We start from the raw sequence: 13,100 nt of genomic DNA on the forward strand, positions 1-13,100 counted from the left end.
ATGTTACTTTTCTCTATATTGTATGACCAGTATTGTAAGTGTGTGGGTTTTTTGTTTGTTTGCATGCAGTCAGGTAGGAGGAACAGTCAGGGAGGTGACAGGACACACTGCTTTTTTAGCCATATCATCTCAATAGAAAATGTGGAAAATATGGAGAGTGTGGATACATTAAGAGGGTCTTCTATCATTCTCTCGAGGGCTTCCTATAATCATGGATGTCATCATTAAATTCTTCGTGGCTTCAAGGTGCAGCAAGTGGTCTTTAACCATCATCTGGTGTGGGGTGCACACATGGGTAAGCATTTTAATGTCAAATTAAAGCGTCTGATGGTGTGAATAAATAAATGTGATCTATGATACTGCCTGTTAAGTGACTAGAAAGATTGTGGTTTCACCTTGGGTTCATTCAGATTTCCTCGCACTCAATAGTTTTTCATTGTCAACTTTAATGTTCTTCATGTGGTTTCATGTTATAATCAACTGTGATCATGTTGCCATGGTTACAGTCAGAAACTGACAAGACCTATACAGCAATTGATATGATGTTCAGACCATCCTGCCATTTACTAAAATACTCACTCATTCACTCTCACCTGCTTATCCGAACTACCTCGGGTCACTGGGAGCCTGTGCCTATCTCAGGCGTCATCGGGCATCAAGACAGGATACACCCTGGACGGAGTGCCAACCCATCGCAGGGCACACACACACTCTCATTCACTCACGCAATCACACACTACAGACAATTCTCCAGAGATGCCAATCAACCTACCATGCATGTCTTTGGACCGGGGGAGGAAACCGGAGTACCCGGAGGAAACCCCCGAGGCACGGGGAGAACATGCAAACTCCACACACACAAGGCGGAGGCGGGAATCGAACCCCCAACCCTGGAGGTGTGAGGCAAACGTGCTAACCACTAAGCCACTGTGCCCCCTAAAATAGTCTGTTAACTTTTTAAAGTTAAACCTTGATAGTTTGTTGTATGGGGAGTTCTTTAAAATGAGAATAAGTATGAGCATCCAACATCAAAATCATTGACTTTGCTGGCTCTGTATTGATTTTAATCAGGTTGGGTGCTGGTTAGTGATGAACCAGTGAAGAGCAGGTCAGTGATGATGGTAATGAGACAGCAGAGGGCAGTGTATCAGTTCAGTGTGAAGGGCAGCATGTGTTTTGTGAACCCTGAGCACACAAGGTGGATATCGCACAACCACAGGTACAAGGCCCATGTGCTAAAACTACACTGATTTTTCATATTTTAAAATGACCTAAACAGGACATTATGTAATCTAAGATCAATTCCTTTTCGTCTCGACATTTCTCCTTCTGTGTTTTGTGACTGGGATTTTATTTGCATTGTACAATCCAGATCCCGGTTTATAAATATTGTGTCCACAAAGTTACAAGAAAACGATTATTCACACTGAAGGCCATTTTTAAAATTTATTATAATAGATTTTGGCCATCCATTCAGTGCATCTTTGTTTAGGAGAGAATATAACATCTATAATCAATTAAAAATCGTACTAGAAAATGCAAATAAATAAATATTTCTAGGGAATGGTCACACGTTTTGCAGCATACAAATGTACTAAAATAAACATAATTAAAGGAGGTGGAGTGACTGATCTCATTCTTCTCATAAACCCCTAAATATGGATGTTTTTGGAGGAGGACAAGGGCACAGACTGATCGAGAGAGAGAGGGGGGGAGAGAGAGAGAGAATAATTTTGTGCACATCATCCTTTAAAACAGTATATACAGAAACTATGTGTGCTTCAAAAGACTCACAGCAATAGTGCAAGCTTCATTAGCTACAGCGGTGATCAAAGTTACACATGGCCTACTCTGAATAAACTATCATGTGTGACTCTCCAACAAATCTGGGAAGGTAAAGAAATCCACTGCAGAGAGATTTTTAGTAGCAGCTGTGAAAGTCTCTATGCGCAATGTTTAGAACATCTGAGAAGATCTAAAGTAGCTGTTTCTTTTGTTTTCTTTTTATGGTGCTCTTGGATATTTACACCCAAATCATTGTGTTTTCTGACCCGGGCTTCTCCTGCGAACCAGAAAGCATAACAGTCACAATAAAGTCACTTTACGGTACACCAAACGAGTTCGGATTAGTGGATAAATCTTCCAAAGGACAAATCACTATACCCTTTGCTGCTGGATGTAGACCACAGCATCGTGGACTGTGACGAAGATGTGCTGCGGGTTCATGTAGCTCATCAGGCCACTTGCTGTAAGAATCTCCAATACGCTCTCTATAAAAACATGATTTACATGATTTATTGGTTTCATACTAAATCCCAGGTTTAGATAGTTATGATTTACAGTATATAATTATACCAGAGATGGGGTTGATTAATTTTTCTAAAATCAGCAGCTCAGACAAGCGTGCTGGTACTTACATAGCACATTTATGTGTTTGTACAGTATGTACGTATTTGTTGTTGATATGGTTTTTGTGAAGAGATGTTTATTTATCTTATTTGGAAGGAGCCTCTGTTGTCAGCACTGTAAAAGTGTGAGGTCTAGCTTGTTTTTGGTCATGTAAATTTTCAGCATTGAATGTCTTGGCCATGTCACACCCTACAGTGGTGGTTAATAGCTTATATGATAGTAGACACTCAGGGCTTTTATGTAGCTAACTGAAGGCATTAAATTTGTATTTTTACACAAATATTTCTATCTGCAAAATAAATATCAAAACCATTTCTGCTCTCTGAGATGTTCATACACATCTAAAATTTGAAGACCTTATCTTCAACCACTAAAATAAAGTTCTCTCAACAGAGGTAAAATGGCTAACATTGAAAGCCAACAATTTCTTGACTAACTTTAATTATGTGGGATGTGGTAGCTCAGTGGTTAAGGTGTTGGGCTACTGATTGGAAGGTCATGGGTTCGAACCACAGGTCCACCAAGCTGCCACTGCTGGGCCCCTGAGCAAGGCCCTTAACCCTCAGTTGTAAGTCACTCTGGATAAGGGTGTCTGCTAAATGCCGTAAATGTAAATTATTTTAATTTCCATTCCGCCAGTATATTGGAGTGCCAGTGTACTGATAATAATGCTAAGTGTGAGAGAAAGAACAAATAGCAGCTGGTGATGTTTATTTCTGCTACAGTAAGTGATAACCAGCACTAACATGTTCCATAACATTACGCCGTATAATTTTTGAACTCACATCACAGCACAGCACCCTGTTGAATATTTTCTTATAACAGCTTGCTTTGTTGTTATTTAATACACATTTACAGAAATGCAATGCATCTGGTCATGAAACACATACTATACATGCAGAACACATACACAAAAACTTACCATTACAGTTGGCCAAGAATATCTGCACTCCTATCTTCTGACAGTCTATACACATCTATAACAATCGATATATATTGTAAGCAACATACACTCACAGTTCAATTCAACAGCAATAATGAAAAAAAATCAAAACAGCCAGAGTCAGTGTCAGAGTCGGTAAACTGTACCTGTATGAAGAGTTTGGCTCCTGCAACGTCCACAAAAATAACACTGCTGCAATCGATTAATATGGTCTGGACTTCATTCTGTGTTGTTTCTGCAATCAGATGTATATTTAATGGAAATGACAGTGTGCATCAAGGCCTAGCACTGTCTGGATCAACAGTAATTACCTGATTTAAAGAACCCATTCTCAGAGGAAAATGAGGTGTTTGCTAGTCCCCGGTCCTGAAAATCATAATAATAATAATAATAATAATAATAATAATAATAACGTATGATACTGTACATAGTGTTCATGCTTGTATTAATCATGTGTTAAATGGTTAAATGACTGCTTACTAACCACTGTGTTAATGGACTCTTTTTCCCTCTTTTCCAGGGCCTTCCTGGCCTTCTCGTGACTGTGGATCCGTTCAGGTGTGAGACCGAGCAGCTGGCTCACATCTGCCTTAAAAAAGCTGCGGTTTCCGTAGTAGATCGGTCCATTATAGGTCAGAATCTTCACACCAGGAACTTCATAGCACTATCGGCAAAAAAAACCTGATTATGGGCCAGCAATTTAGAGAAGTGGTAGCTCAGTGGTTAAAGATTTGGATTATTGGTTGGAAGGGTGTTAGTTCAAATCTTAGCACATCAAGTTGCCTTTGAGTGAGACCCCTACAGTAAGTATTCAGTTGTATAAAAATGAGACGAATGTAAGTCGCTCTGAATAAGAGCATCTGCCAAAATGCCATGAATGTAAATTTCTACATAAACACTGCACTACATGTGACTTCTGAACGAACTGCTTTTATTCATTGATCAGACAATTTAACACACATGGCTTACGAAAAAAAGCAAACATGAATAAGAGTAAAAGGCATTGCTCTTATGTCCAATAATACAATTGTTATCCATAGATTTGAATGCACACAACCTCAAATAAATTCCTCAACACAGAAAATGAAAAACACAAAGTCCAATTAGATTCTGTTAGTTGCATTGGAGTTGATATGTGTATCATAAATATTGCTAAATTCTTGTAACAAATAAGTCAGAAAGTGTTTCGATAACAACAGTTTTAACTGTGCAATTTACAGGTGAATATTAATGTAATCCAGACAGAGTTAATATGCGAGGCTGACTGAAGGAACGAGCAATTTGTACCTAAGTAGTAAGAGCAATTCAACATTAACTATAACTACAAACATTTCAAGACATGCATTACACGTCTCCTGGCCTTTTTTATATTGTTTTACTCTGAGTGCGTAAGCGTGCTGTAATTTTATCCGGTTCAGTTACCTTATTGTGATTATTAATGGGCCGGTAGATCTCTGTATTGGAGGCCCTTCCCAACACGGTGCAGTTAGCTCTGGAAAAACAGAGTTCAGTCAGGGTTCATGTTCATATTTATGTCTTTACTTCATCTACTTCATCTCCTTATGGTTAATTTATAGATCCTTCTGGAAAGAGATGTGCTTTGAAACATTGTTTTCCCAAACTGCTCCTGAGCTCTGGCATGCATAAGCAGAAATACAGTTAACACAATTATTATAAGTGATAAATGCACAAATATAGTTAAAAAAGCTGCTTAATACATTGGCAATATTACTGCGTGCTCAATATTTGCTTTCTTTGGGACTGATCTAGTTGGAGAGCTCATGCTAACATCCCTTGATGCCAAGAAGAATCACAACTCAACAACTCAACTAGTAAAGAAGCTGTCAGACTGAACAAAATGTTTTTCTCCCCAGAATGCTTAGAGAAATAAAATGCTTACACATATTTTTGCTACCCTTCTACTTTGCTACATTGCTACTAATCTTTCATGAAAGTTTAAAAAAAAATAGTAAAATAATACACAGGTTTTTTTCCCAATGATTTAAAAAAATAGCAACTTAATTGTGATTAGTACAGGCTCACAGTCTGACTGACAGAAACAGAGCTTCCTGATAATTAACAAAATACCAAAAGGAGGTTTTTAGTATTGCATGAGACCTGATTGATTTAATTCACCTCTGTGTGCGACAAATAACAGTCATCATTGAGAAAACTACTCCGATGGCCAGACCCATATCCACATTCAGCACAACCACTGACAGCCAGGTTACCAGCCACACCAACTGCACACACACATACATACATGTTCTAATATTTCATATACGCTATAGATGCATGTTTACTGTTATGTACATCTCATGATGGTGCAACTCTTACAAAGTCGATCTTGCTAACCCTCCACAGATCTGGCAGGTCCTGAAACTGCAAGAGCATTTGCCTCAGGCTGGTCACATTTATACATGCCAGGACAGCCTGGAAAGACAGACAGTCAGAGGAAAAACACTTGTTATAAATAGATCTGTGACAAATTAAAGGAAAAACTAGTGATTCTGTTACGCTCTGGGGGGATGTTTTATTTGATATGGTTTGTGGAATTATTTGATTTTTCTATACTTTTGTATGCTAGAAATCTTTATTCTGTTTATGCTGGTTCTTATTATTTGTGAGTATATTCTGTACCAGGGTGTTCTGACCTGATATGGCTCGTCATAAGATAAGTGGATGGAACATACGTAAAGAGATAGATAAGAGGTACACGATGTCATCTGATGTCTCTGTTCTCATACGATGAGCTAAGCAAGTAAGTATGTTATCACAGAACTGACCCAATAACCTGTTTTATTTATATTGGCTTGGCTTTCACACATTTAGTTCGACAGGAAGGGAGACAAGTTGCATGACCAAACTCTGACTACACTCCTGTATTTCTCTGTCTGAAGACCTCAGAAAAAATGAATCTAATGTGAAAATCTGGTCTCCAGATTTATACTTTCAGCTTTTGCATTTGACTGAAGCACTAACCTGGTAAAGAAGACTGCACTCCTTAGAGGGAAAACCTACTACAACTCAATACACACATATTCTGATATAACATCATGACCTTATGATCTAACATTTCTAATCTGATAGAAATAGACTCTTCAACAATTCCCATTCGCATTGCACAAGGGTTTACTAAATGGTTCGATGAGAATACAAAAATTATGCGTGACCCTTTTATGACCCTCATAGTCAACTCTGAACAGCTACATTACACTGTGTGCTCTCATCCGTCACCAAAACACCAATCTAGGAATATATTTTGGAAAAACTATGCTCCATCCCTCAGTACAGTTCTAGTCAAATCTATGCTAAAGTGCACTGAAGCTGTCCTGGTGGATTGTGGTGGTATTTTCCTTTAACTTTTCACCTGTCTGTAACTGCTGCCTTGGTGCTCACATCAAAGTTCATAATGCCACCACATACCTTAGGTAAGAAGTAGAATAGAGGGCCAATGAGAAGCAGCACAATCAGGACCACCAGACTCGTGAACAAACCTGAGAGCTGGCAAAGGAAACAAAGCAACAAATTTATAGATCAATCTGTAAAGAATTTAATCCATATAAGCAGTAGGCTATGTCTGTAGTGTGTAAGGTCTTACTGATTACCTGTGTGTAACCGCCAGCACTTTCCAAAATGTTTGTGGTGGCCAGTGTAGCTGAACTGGGAAAGCAGGTAAACAGGGAAGACACTGTATTGGAAATGCCATGTGCTAACAGCTCCTGTAGAAAAATAAGGGGCAAAAAGCTGAGCACTGACTCTGTCTTGATACTGATATTATTGATTATTATTTATATTATTGATTGAACATCATTCAGTTATTCACCCAATACTCAAACATCGAGAACCACTTATGATAGTAATAGATAAAGTGATAGGTTATTCAGTTATTCATCTACTGTAAGTATAAACATATAGCAATTTCTATTTTAAGTATGCATATTTTGCAAAATTCAGGGTATTCTGATTATTCTAATTAAACCTGAATTGTTAATTCATTTTATTTAATAAAATGCATATTTTATCTTTTTATCTATAAAGATGTCTCTCTTTCTCTATATCTCTCTTTACTATACTGTTTTTCTGTACAGTCTCTGTTTCTGATTATTGACTTTTTGGAGCAAAAATTGTTATGTTAAACATTTTAGAACCCTTGGAACTGACACGAACCTATTTTAAATGATTCATTCCAAACTTTAATACACTATACTGTAAGACTCGGTGGCATTTTGTTTCAGATGGTTTCATACAGCTTTACCTGATTAGGGTGTATAGAGTAGCCATGCTTATCAGCATATATCATTGCTAGTGACACAGACACAGCATAGCCTACAAACGTGATAGCAATTGTGTCACCAGCTATGTCTGGCACTGTGTGCAAAGCAGGCAGCCGAGGGCGAGGGAACCTAGGAAACAGAACCAGAAGCAAGGAATTTGTAAGACCAGGATTTATATTTGATTTAAAACAGCATAAACTATTCCAGGCAATAGATATTAAGATGTACTAATCAAAAATAGGACTAATGATTACCCTGCTGGAATGTGACCCACTATCTGGACATCGTACTTGGAATCCAGAGAAGTGGCATAAACAACTCCTGTAGCGATTATCACCTGTGGAGAAATGGAATAAAGTGCTGAACAATAAACAATATATTAAAACATATGTTCATTTCATATTGAGTGTGAGGTTGTCTTAAAGTTCATCTGATGGCATACTGTGAGAATTTCCACAGGAATGGGGGTGCACAGACGCTGGCGATACCGCGTGTTCACTTCCTTAATGGGAACGAGCACAGCTAGGCAGAGCAGTGAGATCAACAGCTCGGCAAGGTTTGTATGGGGCAAGTTCTCCATCACCGAGGCCAGCGTCTGTGGGACAGAGTTAACAAGTCATATACTACCACTATCTTAATTGGTATTTAGAAGAAACACCTCATGTACCCAATGCAACATTATGGACTTTGTTTGCTCCACATTATTCTTATTCTTATTAGACCTCTGATGATACTGTAATAGTTTCACTTTTGATCTATTGCAATGTCAAAGATAAAGATGATTTCAGATCCTCTATTACATAATATCTCTACTTGCCATTACTAAAAAAGTTCTAATAAGTATACAAATAACTCGCCAGGCCTCATTGCCCCTCACAAACCTTAAAGAGGGAAAATGTCCCTGTGTGGCGAGGAAGCCTCAATCCCAGCATGCTCTGCAGCTGAGAGACAGTCACATGAAATGCGGCAGCACTGGTGAATGCCTTAACAATGGGATCGGATAGGTATGTGGAGAGGAAACCCAATTGCAGGCCAAACATACAAAGCTGGAAACAAAAACCATAGAAACAGGTGACACTAAAGTCTCATATACAACAACATCAAGCTGAACAATACTAAATACAATTCACAAACTATACATTCTTTTTAATACTTGTGTTACATGTATCAGATATTTTCTTACCATCATCAATCCTGACAGGAATGCTATGGCTGAAGCCACACCAATTCTCCGATCTTCCAGCTCTGTGACCTCTGGACTACTGCAGTTCAAATCAGGAGGAGTCGGCACCAGCTGCTCCACCACCGTGCCGGTCATCAGACTCACAACTGCAAAAGTACCTGTATGGGCCCATACGTAGTCAACCTTATAACCGAGTATATACAGGGAAGTCTACATACTGTAAACATACAGGAAAATGTAAATATTCAGTCTGCAGGGAACATATTGTTATGTACACAGATACAAATGTTGCTTTTGAATAGCTAAAATAAGTAGAAATGACGAATTTATGCTTTGATACCTGCATTCGCACTTACTAAGTTTTCTACATTTTTTTATTTAGTCTATAAGTCAAAATTGTTATGCTTATTTTTAAGCTTTTGTTACTTTTCTTGAATTGTGCATACAGCCATTTTGTACAAATCAAATTGCCACACATTTGTAGAGGCATAAATTTGTAATATTCATAACCACAGACATAAAATCGTAGTATATATTACTTCAATGAGTTCGATAAAGCATATTTACTATGTAAAATCATCGCTAATGTCTGTTAAACATAGGGATGTCTAACCTTCTGATACTAAAAGATGAAAGTTTTTTTTTTACCTGTGGAGACATGACGCCCTGTTCCGAACAGCATGTAGAGAACTACAGGGAAGAACGATGTGTACAGGCCATAGATCGGAGCCACTGATGTCAACAATGCAAAAGCCATTCCTGGTACATGAAAACACTGGAGTGAGTACTGCTGTTATTCGTCTCAGTTTTACAGTTAAATAAAAAGCATGTTTGTAGAAAATGAAGGTAGGTCATTTTGATCCACACATCAGATCAACATGACATACAGTACAAGTGCATTCAATGTATAATAGATCATATAGACACAACAAAAAGGCATCTATAAAATAATAGGGTTTTTGTTACAGTAATGAAAACCATTATTAAAGTATTAAAGTATAGTGAGCATTGTTTTTTATTGTCATTAGCTAGTTTGACTGGTGAGACCTCAATAACTCCAAAACTTCAATAACTCCAAATCAGATCAATAAATGTCAATAGGTTCCTAATGCATTGGTGAAAATTTTAGGAATAAATTCTCAATGGTTCCAATAAATTGCTAGGAAATGTTTGTACACATAACAATATATTGTACTCCTTAATGTACTGCTTGAATAACTGAACAGGACTAAATTTATAACAGAGGTATGCTATGTCAGTAGACATGAAAATACCTGCCAGTTTTGACCAGACTAAGTAAACCATTTAGCTATTTATTCGGATTTATGAAATAATAACAATCAGCGATTACTAACAGTGAGACAGGGTTATCAGTTTATGATGTCATAAGTATCACGTGACCCTTATTGACACTTAGGGTGTCTCAGGGTGGCGTTAATTAAATAACATTAAAAACAATTAAGTTTTTGACAAAGAATAAATGTCAAGTCTCATCTTGCTAAATCCTGAGCTTCAAAAGTTATTATCCATCATTCCAAACTTTCCCGGTCCCATAGGAGTAATTATACCTTGGGGAATGTGTAGAATCCCGACCGTCAGCCCTGCAACTGTGTCTCCTAAAATCCATTTCCTGAGTCTGTATTTCGGCAACCAGGTGAAAATCGGTATCCGCTGCTGAAGCAGGTGGAGGCATTGGAGTGGAGAGCACCGGGAGCGCGCGCACAGTCTCTCTCGGAGGCGCTCGCGCGGTTTGGTCTCGGTACCGTAAGTCTGTCTGAATCGGTCTTCTGTGTAAATGTTCCTGTATACTGCCACAGACGCGCTCATCCTGGTCCTCTAAGTCACGATAACGTCGCTGTAAAGGCGCCAGGTTGCATTACCTGTCCATGAGCGTGCTTATGTTTATATAGCTGTTACAAGTTCCACAGCAGGAACCGTTGTGTTTTCCTGTCAGCTGCTTTGAGCCAATTGACAGGCTCAAAGAGAAAGGGTTGGGATTTTTTTTTTCCTGTAGTTGAGAAGCATCACTTTGTGGGGCCTTAAAGAACCTGATTTAATGGACTCACATAAAGGTGTACTTGTCCAACTTTAGTGATGATGGGACCTCTGGGTCCTAGTGCGCAAAGTTTTTATAATCCGAGATGAGATCCGTCTCCTCATCTTGAACACTGAAAAGCGCGTGCGTCTCTCTCTCTCTCTCACACACACACACACACACACACACACACACACACACACACACAAACCTTACCTCTCTATCAACGCTGTAACAAGATGTACAAAACTACCATCAGTAATAAATTAATAGCCTTTATAATGACACAAAATCTATAGTTATGTCGAGACCATTAGTACTACATACACACTAAAAGTCCAGTACAATACATACAGTATATATATATATATATATATATATATATATATATATATATATATATATATATATATATATATATATATATAATGTGTATGTGTGTGTGTGTGTGTGTGTGTGTGTGTGTGTGTGTGTGTGTGTGTGCGTACGTACACTGTGACTACATTAACATTAACCTCACATCACATCATGCTTTCATACTTCATAGTAACTCTGGAGAAGAACACCTGCTCAATGCTATAAATGTAAATGTAATAGTACTATATGAACAGTTATAGTACTTTACCTCTCTACCCACCTATCTACTTAACCACACACACACAGCCCTCTAAATCATAGACCGTAACTTTTCAGTGCCCCGTCCTCCTTGCTTGTGTGACATACAGGAAAAAAGTGTACAATGTGTACCTGTGTTTGAGGCACATGCTGGCTTCAAAGTGCTTTTGTTTACAGACTTATGGTGTAACTTCAAACCATGTGCATTTAGCACTTATTAGAGTCTCATTTCCTGGAGGGATAGATTTCTCTCTTAGAACCTTTTTTTTCAGCATGCTGCACAGAAGCAAAGCAGCTTTTAAAGATCTAATCATATCGGTTGTTTTTGCCTCACTGATCAAACTGCAACTTGATTCTGATGAGTTTGTATTGTTGGGGTTTTTTTTTACATTCACCATCACTGAAAAGTCAGTGCAAACAGTTGCTTTACAACATAATAATAATGTGCATGTAGGTTAAAAAATTCCTCTGGTGTAAAACATATTTATAATTTAAATTACGGAGAACAAAAGTTACTTGACAAGGGTTTTATTCTTCTTGAACCACAAAGATTGTACCAAAGATTGTTTAAGAAGTGTTTAATTTATTACTAAGTGTGAAAAATCTATGATCCAAGTGAATTATACTACTTATGTTATAGTAAACAATTGTTTATTGACCAGTTTATTTTATTCTCTTTCTCAAAGCTAAAAAGATGCAGCTTATCATGTTACTAAGAAAATGGAACAACTACTGACTGGTACAGAGTACTGACACCGGAGGCTAGTTTGGAAAATGTTAAGATATTGTTTAACAGAAAGTTTGATCAAATCAGTGACTAGACATTTTCCTTACTAAATAACTTGTGAATAACATGCTTATTGTTGGCATTAGATTATGTGGTGTGTTCAACATACAAGACCCTTTGAATTCGCTGTTACTATAGAAATGAGAATGGTTTAAAAAGAGTGTATTGTTATAATTATTGTAGACAGATCTCCTGTTATAGACAATTCATCAATACCATCTGGCCTCTGAGTATATACTTTTTATCCAAAGCCATTGTAATATATTGGCCTTTTATAATTATTCACTGTGATAAATAATTTCCTTGAAATTCCTTGAAATTACATGTGATGTGTTAACATAATTTTTAAAGGAATTAAAGGAAGCTGAAGCTTGAACTTCCATGTGAACGTGATGGAGCTCAGCAGACCTCATCTTGGCCGACAGATCCAGCTGCCTGTATACGCTACATTTAAACAATGTCTGCAATGTGTGCTGTAGATCACAATCTCAAACTTACGCCAACCTGGTTTGAAACAAAGAGTGAATACAGAAGATATTTTGGTAAAAGCCCAATGTTATGTTTCATGAACGAACTCCTCCCAATCATTGTTATTGTTCATTCGGTGCTCCGTGCAGAAGGCCATGCTTTCATGCTGAAAAAATCATGGCTGGCATCACAACTACTGTCCACCAGTCAACTACATGAAAGGACTGGCTGATGTATTGAGATGATACTATTATTGCAATATAAAGCCATAATATGAATATAATATATCCCCATTACATATTACCATAAAAAAATAAATAAATAAATAATAATAATAATAATAATAATAATAATAATAATAATAATAATAATAATAATAATAA

At 37.5% G+C, this 13,100-nt stretch overlaps 1 protein-coding gene across 1 annotated transcript; it reads right to left on the reverse strand.

Annotated features, from left to right (window-relative positions):
* Window positions 1-426: 426 nt before the first annotated feature.
* slc26a10 (solute carrier family 26 member 10) lies at window positions 427-10,895 on the reverse strand. Its single transcript, XM_060894695.1, has 18 exons — window positions 10,381-10,895; window positions 9,461-9,571; window positions 8,813-8,970; window positions 8,511-8,675; window positions 8,072-8,224; window positions 7,884-7,966; window positions 7,611-7,758; window positions 6,961-7,074; window positions 6,779-6,856; window positions 5,690-5,785; window positions 5,489-5,595; window positions 4,775-4,844; window positions 3,837-4,016; window positions 3,664-3,718; window positions 3,499-3,587; window positions 3,332-3,386; window positions 2,164-2,270; window positions 427-2,062 (listed from the first exon to the last, which is right to left on the reverse strand). The coding sequence occupies exons 1-18, from the start codon at window positions 10,637-10,639 to the stop codon at window positions 2,024-2,026; spliced, it is 2,067 nt and encodes a 688-aa protein (XP_060750678.1). The 5' UTR covers window positions 10,640-10,895; the 3' UTR covers window positions 427-2,023.
* Window positions 10,896-13,100: the final 2,205 nt, after the last annotated feature.

Source organism: Tachysurus vachellii, chromosome 19 (assembly GCF_030014155.1).
Source record: "Tachysurus vachellii isolate PV-2020 chromosome 19, HZAU_Pvac_v1, whole genome shotgun sequence".
Lineage (NCBI taxonomy): Eukaryota > Metazoa > Chordata > Actinopteri > Siluriformes > Bagridae > Tachysurus > Tachysurus vachellii.

Bases quoted from the DNA above. Each gene is read 5' to 3' on its own strand.
- slc26a10 (XM_060894695.1), bottom strand. From the start codon at position 10,639: ATGAGCGCGTCTGTGGCAGTATACAGGAACATTTACACAGAAGACCGA. The intron at 8,971-9,460 runs GTAAAAAAAAAA...GGGCCCATACAG, and splicing joins AGGGCGTCATGTCTCCACAG to GTACTTTTGCAGTTGTGAGT. The intron at 3,387-3,498 runs GTACAGTTTACC...CGATTGTTATAG, and splicing joins GAGCCAAACTCTTCATACAG to ATGTGTATAGACTGTCAGAA.